This window comes from Aquarana catesbeiana, linkage group LG12, assembly GCF_042186555.1.
Source record: "Aquarana catesbeiana isolate 2022-GZ linkage group LG12, ASM4218655v1, whole genome shotgun sequence".
Lineage (NCBI taxonomy): Eukaryota > Metazoa > Chordata > Amphibia > Anura > Ranidae > Aquarana > Aquarana catesbeiana.
This window is the reverse complement of record NC_133335.1, coordinates 240,147,559-240,168,374: the sequence shown is the minus strand read 5'-3', so window position 1 is coordinate 240,168,374 and position 20,816 is coordinate 240,147,559. Positions and strand designations below refer to the sequence as shown.

The 20,816-nt window shown below is 44.7% G+C and overlaps 1 protein-coding gene across 1 annotated transcript in view; it reads left to right on the top strand.

The window, feature by feature from the left end:
- Positions 1–20,816, top strand: part of USP43 (ubiquitin specific peptidase 43) — a 66,828-nt gene that overhangs the window by 29,273 nt on the left and 16,739 nt on the right. Inside the window, exons 3-6 of the mRNA XM_073606986.1 lie at positions 5,516–5,616; positions 10,442–10,534; positions 17,807–17,942; positions 18,207–18,354. Coding sequence (XP_073463087.1) covers positions 5,516–5,616; positions 10,442–10,534; positions 17,807–17,942; positions 18,207–18,354 — 478 coding nt within the window. The remainder of the gene's footprint in view (positions 1–5,515; positions 5,617–10,441; positions 10,535–17,806; positions 17,943–18,206; positions 18,355–20,816) is intronic.

Below are 20,816 nucleotides of genomic sequence, written 5' to 3'. Positions count from 1 at the left end.
GTTGCCCCTCTTTTCCCCCCCCCGGTGCCGAGTTGCCCCTCTTTTCCCCCCCCCGGTGCCGAGTTGCCCCTCTTTTCCCCCCCCGGTGCCGAGTTGCCCCTCCCCCCCGGTGCCGAGATGCCCCTCTCTTCCTCCAGTACAGACACTGCTGAGAAAAACACATCTCTGCCCCTAAGTTCCAACCCATCTCCTTTTCCTGATGCTGTTTTTTTCTTTTTGTATATTTTTAGTATCTCTATTACAGCTAATAGAGATTCGGCATTACCCACAATGCACGGCTGAGGGTCCGGACGCTGTTCTCTCCTGCCGTAGAGCCACTTCATTGCAATTAATGTAATCTTGAAGCCTCTCATGGTGAGAGCGCCGCACTTCCGATGATGATACTTTCTTCGACCATCGGCTCAGCGCGTTTCGTAGTGCGGCTTGTAAATGGCGAAGATTTCTCTTCTTCTTTTTTCTATGATCTTTGGGTAACGATCGAAACTTCAGACAACAGGAAATATAAGAGAATTGAGATTTTTCTCTAGAAAAAAAAAAAAATGTGGCCGTGCCAGAATCGGAGAGCTTTATTTATTACAGGCGTCTATATACCGCCAACGGTTTACACAGCGCTGTACAGTCCCTGCACCTAGGAGCTTACAATCTAATGTCTCTATCCCAACGAACCTACCAGCATGTCTTTGTAATGTCGGTGGAAACCCATCCGGGTACAGGGAGAACGTGCATACTCCATGCGGATCGTGTCCTGGCTGGGATGTGAACGGAGGACCTCGGTGCTGCAAGGCAAGACTTGGAGGTTCCCGCTCTATCCTGCTCTGTCTAAACAAAAAAGTTTGGGCTTTGACGCCAAACTCCATGCAGATATACAGTAAGGGCTCCTTCACACTTGCTTTGGTCTCTGAAAAACGATCTGCATTTGGATCGCTCTTCAGAGGCGTTTTATTGTCCACCCCTCCCCCATCCCTTATTTGAGCCCTTTAATCTCTTGGCGCCGACAGTAAATCTGCGGCCTCTTGGTAGGTGTTCCTTAACGCCGAGCGGCTGCACATTTGTGTACCAGAATGTAAACCCAACTGACGGCTAACGGAAAGCTCCCGTGCGCTACTTGCGATCGGCGGCTTTCCGATCAGGTGACCACTGTGACAGCCAATCACAGCAGTCACATGATCATAAACCCCGCCTCCTGGCATCGGAAACCCCTTAAAGGTCCGGCGGGCGCCAGCATCATGGGGGTTAAAGAGATAAAATTAATGTAGTAATGTAACAATTTAATACATCAGTAACTCTTAAATAGAAGCAGCGTAACGTACCTGAAAGGTGAGCTCATCACTGTGCTGCTTCTCCTTTTACTGTCCAGTCACAGGTTGGGGGCTGGTCCGGGATGAAGTGGGCTCAGAGGAAGTGGATTGAATGATGCGGTCTATAAGACCTCTAATGGCAGAAAAAAAGTGCTATGGGGGGGGGGGGAATCTCTGGATTGATGGTGATTATTGCAGCAAAAGCTAGTTTTGTTATTTTATCTTTTAACCACTTGCCAACCGCCGCGCGCCGATGTACGTCCCTTTTTTGAGGACGGATATCGTTGTTATGGCAACAGCTAGCTGCCATAACCCCCGGTATCCGCGTTTTTGGCTGGTGGTCGGCTACAAGATAAAAGTGGTCTCTGTGGCGGATTCGCCGCGAGATCACTTTTATTGGTGGCGGGAGAGAGGGGCCCCCATGCCGCGATCCGGTGCCCTCCGCCGCTTACTGGAGCCGTCGGCAGCGGCGGAGGCGATCACGTCCGTTCCCTAGCTGTGCCTGGAGACGAGTGAGGGGAAGATGGCGCCCACCCGTCTCCATGACACTGTAGGGCGGAAGCGACGTCAAAACGTCACTTCCGCCCATACCTCTTAAAGCCACATTTTTTTTCAATGTCATTTTTTTTTATTTTTTATTATTGCATTGAAGTCCAAATATGAGATGTGAGGTCTTTTTGTCCCCCCAGATCTCATATTTAAGAGGCCCTGTCAAGCTTTTTTTCTATTACAAGGGATGTTTACATTCCATGTAATAGGAATAAAAGTGACCCCAATAGTTTAAAAAAAAAAAAAAAAAAAAAAAAAAAACAGTGTAAAAATAAATTAAATTAAATTAAAAAAAAAAAAAAAATTTAGACGCCCCGTCCCGCCGAGCTCGTGCGCAGAAGCGAACGCATACGTGAGTAGCGTCCAAATATGAAAACGGTGGTCAAACAACACATGTGAGGTATCGCCGCGATCGTTAGAGCGAGAGCAATAATTCCAGCCCTAAGACCTCCTCTGTAACGCAAAACACGCAACCTGTAGAATTTTTTTAAACGTCGCCTATGGAGATTTTCGAGGGTAAAAGTTTGACGCTATTCCACGAGCGGGCGCAATTTTGAAGCGTGACATGTTGGGTATCAATTTACTCGGCGTAACATTATATTTCACAATATAAAAAAAAAAAAATTGGCCTAACTTTACTGTTGTCTTATTTTTTTTATTCATAAAAAAAAAAAAAAAAAAAAAAAAAAAAACACACTTTTTAAGTGCACTTGTAAGACCGCTGCGCAAATACGGTGTGAAAAAAAAGTATTGCAATGACCGCCATTTTATTCTCTAGGGTGTTAGAAAAAAAAATAATGTTTGGGGGTTCTAAGTAATTTTCTAGCAAAAAAAAACTGTTTTAAACACCTAGATTCCAAAACGAGGCTGGTCCTTAAGTGGTTAATGGGAATTTTATTTCTTTCACTTGGAGTTCTGCTTTTAATATACAAAATATGAAACAATAAGAATTTCTTTCACTTTTCCTTCATGTGATAATAAGATTCCACTTTCTTTATCTCTCTGGCATGGAGTGAGATTTTAACCATTGCCGTGCCGCAGTACGTGCTGCCAGAAGGCGATGATGGCCAGTCCCCCCCCCCCCCCCCCCCCGACAGGCTGGCAGCAGGACCGGGCATCGCTTGGCATGGCGCCTTCCTGATATCGGAGGTTGAGTTTCTGGGGTGGAAGAGGAGGTCCTTAAAGACACAAATAACGCAGTTCTGTAATAATTATTACATCATTAACTCTATTAAATAGAAGCAGCAGAAGTACCTGAACATGACCAGTTGGCTTCCTGTACAGCAGAGCTCAGACTGGGAGAAGTAGAAGCAGTGTAAAGAGCCGTTTCGTTGATATGCTGAAGAAGCACGCTGATAGGAGGAGATAGCAGAGTGACAGAGACGATTGGCTCATCTCTGTGCTGCGCCTCCTTTTACGTCCGACCACAGGTTGGGGGCTGGTCCGGGATGAAGTGGGCTCAGAAGAAGTGGATTGAATGATGCGGTCTATCAGAGACACCTAGTGGCAGAAAAAAGTGTGTGGGGAGGGAATCTCTGGATTGAAGGTGACTATTGCAGCAAAAGCTAGTGTTATTTTATGCTGTTACATAGTAGGTGAGGTTGAAAAAAGACACAAGTCCATCAAGTCCAACCTATGTGTGTGATTATGTGTCAGTATTACATTACATATCCCTGTATGTTGCGGTCATTCAGGTGATTATCTAATAGTTTCTTGAAGCTATCAATGCTCCCCGCTGAGACCACCGCCTGTGGAAGGGAATTCCACATCCTTGCCGCTCTTACAGTAAAGAACCCTCTACGTAGTTTAAGGTTAAACCTCTTTTATCCTATTTAATGGGCCTCTTATTTCGATCTCGTTTTTGGTTGGAGTTCTGCTTTAATATTTTAAAATCTGAAATGAGACGAATGAGAATTTCTTGTTACGGAAAATCATCATCTTCTTCTTCTTTTTTTTTTTTTTTCTTCTTCTTCTTCTTCCTGTATCCCTCCAGCTGGGGTGAGATTTTAACCCCTGCTGTGCTGCAGTATAAGAGTCAGGACTTGGCAGAAGGCAATGAGGCCCCGCCCCCCCCTCACCCCCGGAGAGCTGGCAGCAGGGCCGGGCATCACTTGGCATGGCGTCTTCCTGTTATCGGAGGTTGAATTCCTGGGGGGGGGGGGGGGGGGGGAGGACCGCCGCAGCTTGGCATGATCCTGTGTGGGTGTTTATCCTTCTGCTTATCATATTCACCCAATTATAGAGAACGCTCGCCGGATTTAAGGACGTCTAATCCCTCGAAGGCCGCTTACCCTTCTTAGCGCACGCTTCGCTACACAAAATCTTTATTTAAAAAAAAAAAAAAAATTTGGAACAAAAAATCAATCCGTCATTCGTTCTTCTGAAAACGTCAAAGTGGACGCAATATACAGCAATGCGATCGTTTTCTTCACCTTTTATCATTTAAAAGCTTTCCCTGAACTCCACTCCAGTGACTTCACCTAGGCTGAGATGTCATCAGTCTGCTGCAGGCAGGAGGAAGCATTTCCTCAGTCTCCCCTCCCCCAGTGATCAGACTGTACATTGTAACTTTGTAGGAGGAAGGGTCATTTCCTCAGTCTCCTCCCCCCCAGTGATAAGACTGTACATTGTAACTTTGTAGAAGGAGGAGGAGGCGCCATTTCCTCAGTCTCCCCTCCCCCAGTGATCAGACTGTACATTGTAACTTTGTAGGAGGAGGGGTCATTTCCTCAGTCTCCCCTCCCCCAGTGATCAGACTGTACATTGTAACTTTGTAGGAGGAGGCGCCATTTCCTCAGTCTCCCCTCCCCCAGTGATCAGACTGTACATTGTATAAATGACTCCTCCTCCTTCTACAAAGATACAATGTATAGTCTGATCACTGGGGGAGGGGAGACTGAGGAAATGACTCCTCCTCCTTCTACAAAGTTACAATGTACAGTCTGATCACTGGGGGAGGGGAGACTGAGGAAATGCCTCCTCCCCCTTCTACAAAGTTACAATGTACAGTCTGATCACTGGGGGAGGGGAGACTGTATAAATGACTCCTCCTCCTTCTACAAAGATACAATGTACAGTCTCCCCTCCCCCAGTGATCAGACTGTACATTGTAACTTTGTAGAAGGGGGAGGAGGCATTTCCTCAGCCTCCCCTCCCCCAGTGATCAGACTGTACATTGTAACTTTGTAGAAGGAGGAGGAGTCATTTCCTCAGTCTCCCCTCCCCCAGTGCAGAGGTCAGTAGTATATAATGCACGGTGCAGAGGTTAAAGATCAGGAGTAAGTAATGCAGAATCCAGAAATATGTAACATACTCAGAGGTAAGTAGTAGTTAAGGCAGAGTACAGAGGTCATCAGTAAATAATCGGAGTGCCAGCATCAGTAGCAGGTAAAGCGGGGTTCAGATGTAAGTAGTATGTATTTAATTGAGTCCAGGGGTCAGTAGTATGTAATGGACCATCCAGGGGCCAGTAGTATGTAATGGACCATCCAGGGGTCAGTAGTATGTAATGGGCAGTCCAGGGGCCAGTAGTAACAAATGCAAGCTCTTGAAGTATCCACCATATACAGCAGTGTACGTGGCTCTGGGGGGGTTTGTTTGGATATTTGGGGCTGTTTGTCGCTCTCACGTCTTTCTCTTTAACTAATGAATTTTCTTTTCTCCTGCAGCCTTCAGTCTCTGAGCAGAGCAGCCTCAGTTCCTCTCCCTCCTCCCCGCAGACAGACGGAGGACACAGCTTTGTACAAGAACACTTCCAAGCTCAGTACAGGTGAGGAGTAATTAGAGGGCCCTCAGGAGGAGTGCGATGTCAGTCTGTGGGGTTCCGACTTAACCCTCCGCACACTGCTATGCGTCTTTTACATGTTGTTAGTTACTACTGACCTCTGCACATTGTATTACATACTACTGACCTCTGCACATTGTATTACATACTACTGACCTCTGCACATTGTATTACATACTACTGACCTCTGCACATTGCATTACATACTACTGACCTCTGAACCCTGTGTCACTTACTACTGACCTTTGTACTGTGTTACATACTGCTGACGCTGCACTCAGCACTACATACAACTGACCCCTGCACTCAATTACATACATACTACTTACATCTGAACCCTGCTTTACCTACTACTGACTCCTTTCACTCTGCATTGCTTACTCCTGATCTCTGCACGCTGACTTAACTACTACTTACCCCTGAGCATGGTGTTAAATACTTCTGGACTCATTACTTGCTAGTGACCCCTGCGCTGTGTTACTTACTCCTGACCTCTGCACTCTGTGTTTTAACATACTACTGACACCTACAAGTGTACATTACATACTTCTGGCCATTGCATTCTGTGTTACATACTACTAACCTCTGAATTTTGCTTTACGTACTCCTGACCTCTGCGCTCTACATTACGTACTCCTGACCTCTGCGCTCTACATTACGTACTCCTGACCTCTGTGCTCTACATTACGTACTCCTGACCTCTGTGCTCTACATTACGTACTCCTGACCTCTGTGCTCTACATTACATACTCCTGACCTCTGTGCTCTACATTACGTACTCCTGACCTCTGTGCTCTACATTACGTACTCCTGACCTCTGTGCTCTACATTACGTACTCCTGACCTCTGCGCTCTACATTATGTACTCCTGACCTCTGCGCTCTACATTACGTACTCCTGACCTCTGCGCTCTACATTACGTACTCCTGACCTCTGCGCTCTACATTACGTACTCCTGACCTCTGCGCTCTACATTACGTACTCCTGACCTCTGCGCTCTACATTACGTACTCCTGACCTCTGTGCTCTACATTACGTACTCCTGACCTCTGCGCTCTACATTACACACTCCTGACCTCTGCGCTCTACATTACATACTCCTGACCTCTGTGCTCTACGTTACATACTCCTGACCTCTGCGCTCTACATTACGTACTCCTGACCTCTGCGCTCTACATTACACACTCCTGACCTTTGCGCTCTACATTACATACTCCTGACCTCTGTGCTCTACGTTACATACTCCTGACCTCTGCGCTCTACATTACATACTCCTGACCTCTGCGCTCTACATTACATACTCCTGACCTCTGATCTATTCAAATCTTCCTTACTTTTAATAGGGCTTTTTTAAGTAATCTCTTATTAAACCCCCAAAACAAGCCTTTATTATATTGCAGCTCACCTATTCCTAGATGTGGCGGCTGCATTCGTTTTCTTTTGAGGTTTCTTTCATTTATTTTCACTTGCTGATTCGGCCAATAAGTCTGTTGTTTTTCAACAGAACAAGCTGTCCTGCAGATGTAGCAGTTACAGGGATAAGACAAACCATTTACCACTGACAGGGGAGCTTACAATGATCAACTTTTATTTATTCATGTAAATCCTTTATCCCAAAAAAGCTGTAACTGATTGTAAAGTGTGAGCTGGAGTTGAGCTTTAATTTGTTAGTGTATAGAAATCTGCTGTGCCCCCTGTGCTCCTTTATCCAGAGTGGGGGGGTGCTCTAAAACAGGAGGTGTGTTACTGACCAGATCACCAGGTGAAAACGGAGGGGCTAAAAAAAAAGAATACGAATGCAGCCGCCACATCTATTGATTGGTAAATTTGTTCCATTTTTGGGTTTGGGGTTTAATACGGCTTTTGAACTGAAAGTTGAGTTGGGCTTTAGGGATCTTTTGAGGATGAATTACTCCACAGTGCCAGCAGCTGGACAGGTCAGGGGGGTGTGGCTTATTATAAATCTCTTTTATTGATGGTAACAATGTAACTTTCCTTTTATCATGTGTTCTTGGATGGGGGGTTGTGAAGGGAAGATGTTTGCAGACGGGGGCAGATCTGGCTGTCTAGGGACGGGACAAAGCGATGACTCAGATCTTCACCGGTCCTGGCGGGGGGACCACACCGCTATAATTACCACCAGACACCTCGTCTGCCTCCTCTAAGTATAGAGCTGGCTGTTTTTGTCTTCTGTTGATATTTTACCATTCTTGTGTTCAGCAATAAAACAATCGTGTAGGGAACGTTTGAAAACCCTGGCCGTCGATCGTCCCCACAATCCCAGGAGAGGAAGGGGGAGGTTGCAGCAGGCAATGTACTCTATGAAAGACCTTTTTTGGTTTTCTGTCTGTGCTCCTGTGGAGAAGATTGCCCCATCATTGGTGTCAGTGGGAGGAATAGTGCCCCATCATTGGTGTCAGTGGGAGGAATAGTGTCCCATCATTGGTATCAGTGGGAGGAATAGTGCCCCATCATTGGTGTCAGTGGGAGGAATAGTGCCCCATCATTGGTGTCAGTGGGAGGAATAGTGCCCCATCATTGGTGTCAGTGGGAGGAATAGTGCCCCATCATTGGTGTCAGTGGGAGGAATAGCGTCCCATCATTGGTGTCAGTGGGAGGAATAGTTCCCTATCATTGGTGGTGTTGGAAGGAATAGTATGGGGCACTATTCCTCCCACTGATACCAATGATGGGGCACTATTCCTCCCACTGTGATACCAATGATGGGGCACTATTCCTCCCACTGTGATACCAATGATGGGGCACTATTCCTCCCACTGTGATACCAATGATGGGGCACTATTCCTCCCACTGTGATACCAATGATGGGGCACTATTCCTCCCACTTTGATACCAATGATGGGGCACTATTCCTCCCACTGATACCAATGATGGGGCACTATTCCTCCCACTGACACCAATGATGGGACACTATTCCTCCCACTGACACCAATGATGGGGCACTATTCCTCCCACTGATACCAATGATGGGGCACTATTCCTCCCACTGATACCAATGATGGGACACTATTCCTCCCACTGATACCAATGATGGGACACTATTCCTCCCACTGATACCAATGATGGGACACTTTTCTTCCCACTGATACCAATGATGGGACACTTTTCTTCCCACTGACACCAATGATGGGGCACTATTCCTCCCACTGATACCAATGATGGGGCACTATTCCTCCCACTGACACCAATGATGGGACACTATTCCTCCCACTGACAGCAATGATGGGACACTATTCCTCCCACTGACAGCAATGATGGGACACTATTCCTCCCACTGACACCAATGATGGGACACTATTCCTCCCACTGATACCAATGATGGGGCACTATTCCTCCCACTGATACCAATGATGGGGCACTATTCCTCCCACTGATACCAATGATGGGACACTATTCCTCCCACTGATACCAATGATGGGACACTATTCCTCCCACTGATACCAATGATGGGACACTTTTCTTCCCACTGATACCAATGATGGGACACTTTTCTTCCCACTGACACCAATGATGGGGCACTATTCCTCCCACTGATACCAATGATGGGACACTATTCCTCCCACTGACACCAATGATGGGGCACTATTCCTCCCACTGACACCAATGATGGGACACTATTCCTCCCACTGACAGCAATGATGGGACACTATTCCTCCCACTGACACCAATGATGGGACACTATTCCTCCCACTGACACCAATGATGGGGCACTATTCCTCCCACTGACACCAATGATGGGACACTATTCCTCCCACTGACAGCAATGATGGGACACTATTCCTCCCACTGACAGCAATGATGGGACACTATTCCTCCCACTGACAGCAATGATGGGACACTATTCCTCCCACTGACAGCAATGATGGGACACTATTCCTCCCACTGACACCAATGATGGGACACTATTCCTCCCACTGACACCAATGATGGGGCACTATTCCTCCCACTGACACCAATGATGGGACACTATTCCTCCCACTGACAGCAATGATGGGACACTATTCCTCCCACTGACAGCAATGATGGGACACTATTCCTCCCACTGACAGCAATGATGGGACACTATTCCTCCCACTGACAGCAATGATGGGACACTATTCCTCCCACTGACACCAATGATGGGACACTATTCCTCCCACTGACACCAATGATGGGGCACTATTCCTCCCACTGACACCAATGATGGGACACTATTCCTCCCACTGACAGCAATGATGGGACACTATTCCTCCCACTGACAGCAATGATGGGACACTATTCCTCCCACTGACAGCAATGATGGGACACTATTCCTCCCACTGACACCAATGATGGGACACTATTCCTCCCACTGATACCAATGATGGGACACTATTCCTCCCACCGACAGATACAGGGAGAGGGAAGTCAAAATATTAGCAGATTAAACTTCACAGTAATGTAGCCTTTCCCATCCTACATTCGAAAGTGTTTTAATTGCCAATGTGTGCCTTTTGGAGCGATTTTATTTTATTTTTTCCCCTTGGTTCCTGTCTTGGTGACAACCTTCTGATGGAAGAGGAAGTGAGGAAAATAATTTCCCAAGTGGAGACACAGTCTAAAGAAAACCTGGGAAGGATTCCAGCGGTCCCCTAACTCTATGCAAAACTAAAAACCAAAAATTGGGCCAGAGATAGAGAGTGTCTTGTGTTGCTGCACAGGGTTCCCCGGGTTCCTGTATCCCCCCCCCCCCCCGTATTGTGTCCTGACTTCATGCAAGGTCGAAAAAGTAGAAATGTGTCACGTTCCTTTTTAAATTGTCTCATTGCAGATCATCGCTCACCTGTCCGCACTGCCACAAGCAGAGCGACACGTTCGACCCTTTCCTCTGCATCTCCCTGCCCATCCCCCTGCGACAGACCAGGTAAGATGTGCGCTATTCCAGAGGAAGAATTTAAAGCAGAACTCCAGGATGAGTAAATATTGTCTAAGGGCCAGTTCACACCACATGCAGTCAGTGCGTAGTTTTTTTTTCTGCATCAAAAACACATGAATAGTAGGTTATGTGGTCTCCAATGGCATATTCTAGTGCAGGGATATGCAATTAGTGGACCTCCAGCTGTTGCAGATCTACAGGTCCCATGAGGCATAGCAAGACTCTGACAGCCACAAGCATGACACCCAGAGGCAGAGGCATGATGGGACTTGTAGTTTTGCAACAGCTGGAGGTCTGCTAATTGCATATCCCTGTTCTAGTGGATAAGCAGAACAACCCTAATGGCAAAATAGGTGCTGCAATGGGGGTGACGGCCACGCCTCTCTTCTCATACCTTTACTAGATTAAAACCTAATTAAACTTTCAGTGTAAATAATCTAATTATAGTCCAGATGTATCAAAGCAAAAGTGAGCAAAGTCTTTTATAGGACATTTTCTTTAGAAAGCTGCCCCTGCCAGCAGTGCAAAAGCAGTGGTGGTGGGGGGGTTCGGACTTCTGCAGAGAGACCTCACTGCTTCCACACTGCTGCCAGGGGTCAGAGTATTACAGATTCAAAAAGAAAGTAGAACATGATACATTTTTCCTGTACTGCACTTCATTGGAACGCGGTAAAACACAAAAATGCACTGGACCCCAGTTCAGTGGAAAAAAGCATCCGGAAATGCAATAAAACGCTAGAACGCGCCAAAAACGCATTAAAAATGCACATGCAGAAACGCATCTGGAACGGATCTTATGTGCGCTTTTGTGGTGTGAACCTGCCCTAAATCTATTCATCATTTGTATTCTTCTTCATGAATTCATGTATTCTTCTTCACGGTTCACACTGATGCGATGCGGGAACCACAGCGATTCCTGTGCGGGGTCCCCGCATCGCATCTAAATCGCAGGTAGTTCACACTGCTCTCTGACAACCGTTGCGGGTGTCGGTGAAAAGTTAATGACACCCCCAAATCAGATTTCAGTGCGAACTGTCAAATCGGATAGAATTAGATCGCATCGGTCTGAACATCCGATCCAATTCCAGTGCGGACGAAAAGGGTCCTCCATTTTGGTGCGAATGCGATTTCTGCCATGCAAACTGTATCACTGACTTTGCATCGCAAAGACATCTAATGCGATGTGCACAGCAATGCAGTGCGAATCGCATGCAATGTCTGCAATCGCATAAGTGTGAACCCAGCCTGAATCTCGGTGTGCTTTGTGTGTTTCTTCCAGATCTGTGCAGAAATCCAGTGTGAGACTTCCTGTAATAAAGACCGCCCACTGCTGATCTCTCTCCTTGTGCAGGAAGACTGGTCTTGTCTCCGCCCCCTCCTGTAGTTTTCTGCAGGCAGCCTGTGGTAGGTGGAGTCTGTTGGGCCCCTCCCAAAGCTCTGCTCTCTCTCCTTGTGCAGGGGGACTAGTCTTTTTACCGCCCCCTCCTGTAGTTTTAGGTAGTGGGTGGAGCCTGCTGGGCCCCTCCCACAGCTCTGCTCTCTTTTTGTGCAGGGTGACTGGTCTTGTCTCCGCCCCCTCCAGTAGTTTTCTGTTCTGGGTGGAGCCTGCTGGGCCCCTCCCACAGCTCTGCTCTCTTTTTGTGCAAGGTGACTGGTCTTGTCTCCGCCCCCTCCAGTAGTTTTCTGTTCTGGGTGGAGCCTGCTGGGCCCCTCCCACAGCTCTGCTCTCTCTCCTTCTGCAGGGTGATTGTTCTTGTCTCTGCCCCTCCTGTAGTTTTCGGTGGTGGGAGGAGCCTGCTGTGCCCCTCCCACAGCCCTGCTCTTTCTCTTACTCCATGTACAGGGTGACTGTCTTGTCTCCGCCCCCATTTTGTAGGTTTTTGAAGTGGGTGGAGCCTGCTAAGCCCCTCCCACACCTCTGCTATCTAAACAGGCTATGTACAGCACGGTGATGATGTCACAGCTACTTTTTACAAGGTAATACCTGGGTTTGCAACGACATTTGGTGCACACAAGGTGGATTTATATTGTTTGTGGCTACTGAGGAATATAATAAAATGAAAGCTTTGTGTGCGCAGTTCAGCTTTTAATCAGATGTGTTTGGTTGCCGCCCAGAATCCTTTACTTCTTCTGTTCTATACAGCTCAGATTAAAGGGCTCCTCCGCTCAGACTGGGGATTTTTTGTTGAGTAAAAACAGAAAGGAGCTTCAAAGGCATTCTAGAGATAAAGAAGAGCTGAAGTCATAAAAATGGAGGCGTTTTATCTTTGCTCTCCTGACATTGAACAGAAAAGTTTTATTACTCACCACCAGGTGATGAACTCCTTTTAAGGATCATAACATTTACAGTACTGCCGCAAAACGTGACCCATTCAAGTGAATGGGGCCATACTGCAACCCAATTACTACCATATGTAATGCAGAGGGTTGGCATTTACAAGGTTCAAACAGGAGGTGAAAAGGCAACACCTCTCCTCCTCACCGCCTGTTAAACACCTCTGAAAAGTGATCTACCACAGGTCACTTTTCAATAGGGCAGCAGGTCTGTTGCACATCTTAACAGTAAAATGTCAGCCTAGGGAGCATCTGATTCCTTTAGGCGAGATTCACACCTATGCGTGTTGCGATTGATGTGTTTTGGAACACGTGTTCTTATGACATGTTTTTAATGGATTTTACGTTCCTTTTTTTTTTTTTTTTTTTTAGGAAAGTATGACCGTTCAGTTAATGGAGTGCGACTTTGATGCTACTTGAGTTCCAGAGAGTGTTAAGTCGCACTCCCATGAACAGAACCGTCATACTTTCCTATTAACCAAACAAAACGTATGAAAAAAAATGCATAAAAAACGCAACACTTGTGTTTTCTGGTGCGGGTCCATTGAAATCTATTACACGCAAAATGAAATCTGTTGTGGGATAAAAGTCCCAGGCCCTTTCCAAAAAGAGCACTGGCTCAAAATGCACAGATGTGAACTAGATCCATAGGAAATCCATTTTAAATGGCCTCTAGTGCATTTCTGCAAAACACACTAAAAATGCATATGTGCTAACCAAGGGTTAGAAAAATTATTTTTGCCTTCCTCTGGATCCATTGGGGGGTTTAAGGTTTCTGAGGCTGCTAAGTAATTATTAATGTGTCTTTTTTTAATATTGAACTCGCTGATCACATGTATTTTTTTTATCCTCATTATGGAGCTACAGAACCCTTTTTTGCAGCAGCTCGGTCATTATTTAATGTCTTGTATCTTCTGGGACTAATCTGTTGGTTTATCTATTGCACATCGTAAATACTGGATGGCACAACATAGCTAGCCAAAAACAAGGCCACTGCCAGGGGCTGCTAAGAAACTGTTAACCAACGAAGCTTTGCCGCAGATGCACGCACAGAGTGACATTACACTCCGCTCCAAATGACCATCAGGTCCCCTTTGCCCACCCGTTCTAGTGGATAAGCAGAACAACCCTAATAGTGAAAAGGTGCTGCAATGGGGGTGACAGCCATTCCTTCCTTTCATATCTTTACTAGTCTAATTAAACTTTCCATTCAAATAAGTTAATTCAATTCCAGCTGCGTCAAAGCAAAAGGACAAGGTTTTAGAGGTCTTTTTTGTTTTAGGAAGCAACAACAGCTTAATAGAAAAGCCTGACCCCTGCCAGCAGTGTGGAAGCAGTGGGGTGTCTCTGCAGAGGTCTGAGAAACCCCCCCCACACTGCTTTTGCACTGCTGGTAAGGGCATCTTTCTAAAGAAAATGACCTATAAGACTTTGCCCAATTTTGCTTTGATACATCTGGAATATAATTAGATTATTTACATTGAAAGTTTAATAGGTTTTAATCTAGGAGAGGCATGGCTGTCGCCCCCATTGCAGCACCTTTTTTGCTATTAGGGTTGTTCTGCACACCCACTAGAATATGCCATCGGAAACCATATAACCGACTATCCATGCATTTTTGAAGCAGAAAAAAAAACGCACTGGGCGGCATGTGGTGTGAACTGGCCCATAGACAACATTTACTCATCCCGCAAAGTTTATTCTCTTAGATTGCAAGCTCTAATGAGCAGGACCCTCTGATTCCTCTTGTATTGAATTGTAACTGTACTGTCTGCCCTCATGTTGTAAAGCGCTGCACAAACTGTTGGCGATATATAAATCATACAAATACAGGCTCACAGGGTAAACCCTATGTGCAAATAGCGCTTGCAATATATTAGATATATAAACATATGATCAGTGCAATTAACCAAAAACTGTTAAACTATGTGTAGGAACCCCAGCATGGATTCCTCTGTTAATTCATTTGATATACAAATACTGTATAATAATTTAGGCTTTATTCTAGTAAAGGTATGATAAAGGAGAGGCATGGCTGTCCCCCCCCCCCCATTGTAGCACCTTTTTTCTATTAGGGTTGTTCTGCCCATCCTCTAGAATGGACAGGCTAAGGGGCCTGCTGGTCATTTGGGGCTGAGTGCAATGCCGCTGTGTGCATGCACCTGCGGCAAAGTTTCATTGGTTCCTTAGCTTAGATAATTATCTTATTTAACTGAAAGTTTATTTAGGCTTAAATCTAGTAAAGGTAGGACAAGGGAGAGGCATTGCTGTCACCCCCCCCCCCCCCATTGCAGCACCCCTTTAGTGTTAGGGTTGTTCTGCTCATTCAAAGTCAAAAGGGCCTGCTAGTCATTTAGAGCTGAGGGCAATGGCACCATGCATGTGTGGCAAAGCTTAAAACTGAGGGCCCAATTTGGCTCCAAAAGGATACACAATGGACCCTTTAAGTGAGAAATTGCAAAGGTTAATATCTAGAAACAGCAAATATTAGTTTCATGAAAAAACATTGCATGGTCCAAATCACACATCATTAGGCAGAAGTGTAAACCCTGAGCTGGAAACTTCCACCGACAAGCGTGCGTGCCCAGAATCGAGCGGGTGGGCGGCCTTAATTATTACAACAGAAAAAGAGAAGAGAAAATTATACGGGAGGGAGAGAGAGAGAGAAGGAAAAGATCTGATAATTATAGCTGGTGAGTGCTGATAATATCCTTAATGTTTATCTGACTCCCACTGCCAGTCCCGCCAAGCGGCACGGAGCTGGGAAGGGGTTAATCCTGGAGACCGCATAGGAAAAGCCTATGTGCTTCTCCTCGGTGTTATGTTTCTCACAGTCATTACGGCTCTGTAATTACTGTTTATGAAATATGCATTACTGTTTATTATGCGGCGTGTACTACACATCGCTTCACAGAAACCGCGCTCCAAGATGCGTTCTCACACAGGTACTTCTTTGTTACTTGGCTTGTTATGAGAATTCATGTGCAATTAATTTGGACCCCTCAGTAATAAATTGCTCACATGTCACAATATACAACAATAGGATACATTTAAAAACAAAAACAAAAAAAGCTCCTTTTTAATCTATAAAAAAAAGCTCCTTTTTAATCTATAAAAAAAAGCTCCTTTTTAATCTATAAAAAAAAGCTCCTTTTTAATCTATAAAAAAAAGCTCCTTTTTAATATATAAAAAAAGAAGCTCCTTTTTAATATATTAAAAAAAAAAAAAAAAAAAAAAAGAGCTTTTTTTTTTTTATTTTTTTATTATTTTTTTTTAATAATATATATATTAAATGGCCATCCTTGAGCTCCCATCAGTGACTTTTGCGTAGGCTGAGGTGATGTTGTCGCTCTGCTGCACACAGGAGGAAGCATTTCTTCTCCCTTAGCGATCAGACTACACCATTGTAACTTTTCTGGCAAATCACAAGATGAGAGGCAGCAGCGGGGGCTGCGTCAGACATTTGTGAATAGACATGTGCACTGCCGAAAAATTTAGTTTTGTTTCATTAGTTTTGTTTTTGTTTTTTTTTTTTTCGTTTTTTGGGTCACTCGTTATGATCGAAATTCGTAAATTTGAAAATTCAGAAATTCTAAAATCCCAAAATGAGAAAATCCCAAAATTGGAAATACTAACTAACCAACTAACTATAAAAAACTCACTAACTATTAAATTATAGGGATTGGAATTTCCTTTCAAATTTGGCTGTTGGTCAAGGTAACAAATACGAATTTATCCGAAGTTATGAATGTCGCATCTAAACAAATGGAACGGAATGAATTAATAATAATAAAGTTTTTATTATTTTTTATTATTATTTTTATTATTATTATTTTTATTATTCAGGATTTATATAGCTCCAACAGTTTTACGCAGCACTTTACAACATTATTCATTATGTTCCATTCATTTAGATGCGGCATTCGTTATTTCGGATAATTCATAACTTTGGATAAATTCGTATTCGTTACTTTCACTAAAAGCCAACTTTGAAAGGAAATTCCAATACCTCCAATACAATTTAATAGTTAGTAATGGTTAAGATTTTTTTAGTTGGTTATTTCAGATTTTAGAGTTTTTTGGGATTTTCGTTCTTTTGCATTTTCGTTCTTCTATCCAAATATTTGAATTTCCAAATATTCAAATTTTACGAATATTCCTTTTACAGTTTTTTCCATTTTTAGGATATTTCCGAATGAACGGATTTGTCGAAATTCGTAAGGGTTAGGGTGGTCTATTTGTGAACACTATTGAGAAATCGCACAGGAAGCATTGCCAACTGCCCTCCTTTTTTCTTTCATCGTTTTTTCCAATCTGGGATTTGCTGATTTCCCTCAGCCTCTTTCAGCCGCTTCCTGTCTCCATGCACTCCCTCCAGTGTCAGCTGCACATCATTGCTGTGGAACGGTGACCATGGTGGACTTTTCATGAGCAATGTGTGTCGGCGCAGCTGCTTGTATTCGCCGTCACGGTTGACAGAGTGACAACGCAATTAAAAGCGAGGGACAGAGCGATGTCACCCTATACCGGAAAAATTCCTCAACATTGACGGGCGTCACAAAATGTTTTAGTTTAAATGAAAATTGAAGAATTGAAGGTACATGGCAAGGCGATGGGCTGCAGCACGGGCTGATCTGTGTCAGACATTTGTGAACACAGACTGTACAGGCAGCAGGGTTTACATGACACTGTCGTCTCTGAGCCAAAATCTCAGTCCAGGAAGCAGTTGGCGAGTCTGGATGATGCCTGAACAAGCATGGCACTGTTCTTCTGAAGAAAAAAAAAAAAAAAAAATGCAGATGAGGGCATTGTCAGGGGGAGTAGGGTGATCTCTAAATACCTTGAAGGGTTACACTGACGCATTAGTGAGCATGCTCTGATCAGCCCGGATTAACATTTCCTGTGATGCTTTACTATGTTCGCAGGGCCCTGAACGTCACTTTAGTATTCCAGTCTCAGCAGCAGCGCTTCCTGCGCATTGGCTTGGCTGTCCCGTTATTTGGCACTGTGGCAGCACTGCGGCAGATGGTGGCCGATCAGGGCAAGATACCCGCCGACCAGGTAAGTCGTCTCCTTGGACAACCACATCGGGTGTGATTTTTAACTCTAGAATGATTATGTTTCTATTGTAAAAATGTAACGTTTTCATGGGCTCCCATTACCCCCTATATTGTTGCACAGAATAAGAAGGATGCTAACCCCATTGTGCCATCATCCTATTGGTCCAGCCCACTTATGCACCTTCCCCTCCTACCACCAAAGCAGCCACTCCCACTAAAAGCCTGATTTCTAGTTGGTTTATTCAGCTGTTTTTGTCCTTTTAAGGTCATCCTGGCCGAGGTGTACTCCAGCGGATTCCAAAGATCCTTCTCCGATGATGAAGACATGAACAGCATAGCAGAAGGTGACCCAGTCTACGCCTTCCAAGTTCCCCTTGCGGTCCCCAAGGCTCCTGGTTCTTGTAGGACCTCAGGTGGGTTTTCAATGCAGAAAGCTCCAGCTTCTGAAGACATGGCCGATTGACTGGGTTCATGAACATGGAGATTTAAGAGTTTTTCATTGTAACCTGTAATGAGAAAAATTCTAGGGCTCTCATTGATGAACTTCTGAAAATGTTTATTCCCTTCCTTTAACTAAGGCTCCCGATTCTTGTAGAACCTCAGGTGGGTTTCCAATGCAGAAATCTTTAGCTTCTGAAGATGGCACCAACATGACAGCTTGGCCAGGTTAATGAACATGAAGATTTAAGACTTTTTCATTGTAACCTGTAATGAAAAAAAATATTGGAGCTCTCATTGATGAACTCCAGAAAATACCAGCCCCTCTCCTGTTATCCAAGGCTCCAGGTTCTTGTAGGATGAAATGTATAGCTTCTGAAGATGGCACCAACGCTTGGTCGGGCTGATGAACATGGGAATTTAGGAGTTTTTCATGGTAAACCCATAATGAGAAAAATGCTAGGGCTGCCATTGATGAGCTGGTAAATAAAAAACTAGTTCCCCTTCCATTACCCAAGGCTCCAGGTTCTTGTAGGACCTTGGGTGGGTTTCCAGTGCAGAAATCCTTAGCTTTTGAACATGGCACCAACATGGCAGCTTGGCCAGGCTCATGGAGATTCAAGAGTTTTTCATGGTAACCTGTAAGGAAAAGAATACTAGGGCTGTCATTGTTGAACTCCTGAAAATACTAGTTCACCTTCAGTTACCCTCCTATAGGACCTCAGGTAGGTTTCCAGTGCCAAAACGTCTAGCTCCTGAAGATGGCACCAACATGGCAGCTTGGCCTGGTTCATGAACATGGAGATGAAAGACTTTTTCATAGTACCTGTAATGAAAAAAATATTGGGGCTCTCATTGATGAGTTCCTCTTCTGTTACCCAAGGCTCCAGGTTCTTGTAGAACCTCAGGTGGTTTTCCAATGCTGAAATGTCTAACTTCTGAAAATGGCACCAACATGGCAGCTTAGCCGGGTTCATGAACATGGAGATTCAAGGGTTTTTCATGTTACCTGTAATGAGCAAAATACTAGGGATGCCATTGATGAAATTCTAAAAATAAGTTCCCCTTCCGTTACCTAAGGCTCCTGGTTCTTGCAGAACCTCAGGTGGGGTTCCAATGCAGAAATGTCTAGCCTCTGAAGATGGAATCAACATGGTAGCTTGGCTGGGCTCATGAGCATGGAGATTCAAGAGTTTTTCATGTTACCTGTAATGAGAAATATATTAGGGCTGTCATTAATGAACTCCTGAAAATACTAGTTCCCCTTCCGTTACCCAAGGCTCCTGGTTTTTGTAGGACCTCAGGTGGGTTTCCAATTCTGAAATGTCTAGCTTCTGAAGATGGCAGCCGGGCCGGGCTGGGCTCATGAACATGGATATTTATGATAAACTGTAATGAGAAAGATATTAGGGCTGCCATTGATGAACACCTGAAAATACCAGTTCCTGTTCTGTTAGGCTCCAGGATCTTGTAAGATCTCAGGTGGGCTTCCAATGCAGAAATGTCTAGCCTCTGAAAATGCTTGGCCAGGCTCATGAACATGGAAATTCACTTTTTCATGTTACCTGTAATGAAAAAAATACTAAAGATGTAGTTGATGACTTCCTGCAAATACTAGTTGCCTGGCTGCCATACTGATCCAAAGGATTCCTTACTACCTGAGTTAAAGAACTAGACTACATACAGTAACTCAATACTGACACCACAGATTCAATGAGGCAGCCAGGAAGGTAGCATTTCATCACCAGACCCCAGCAACAGTAGCCTCAAGTACTGGTTTCCTTTTAAAGACTGGTGTTGCAACACCTCTTAGCACGTTTCATATATCCAGACAGGTCAAGCAAGTTTACAAATAAAACCCTTCACATTTTTCCCTTCTCCTGCTGTCCTCTAAAAAAATCTTCCCGGACATTTCCAGAGACATCCTCCTTGGTATAGAAATGGAACTGTGGATTATCCTTCCCCCTCTTTTTTCCTAATTTTCTTAAGTATGATTGTGAAGCTGACAGAAAAGAGTAGTTGTGGTTTTAAAAATGATTGTGGAACCTCAAGCTGCTGAGCATGGTTCAGTTAGGAGCATTGTGGCCTTTGATCTGAAGGTGAATGTGAATTCTGGATCTGCCCCATACTCTCCATACTGGGACCTTCAATGTATTTTTAGTTAGTCATGGTGGAACTCAACGTGGAGGGTTTTGCGCTCCGATCCATTTCAGATACTGTATTACTAACTCGGTCTTTATATACATTCAGTTTGTTAGTTGTGCTATTGGAGTTCCTGAAGAATATGTACAACATCCCCTGATGAAGGGAAAATGTTATGACCCCTCCCCCCATCCCGAAAACGCGTTGGCTGCATTTTCAATTTGACCAATGATTAAAGTTTACTTGGGGTCATTTGTGGTTTGGTGCTTTCCATGCTATCTTTCATTTCCTGTCC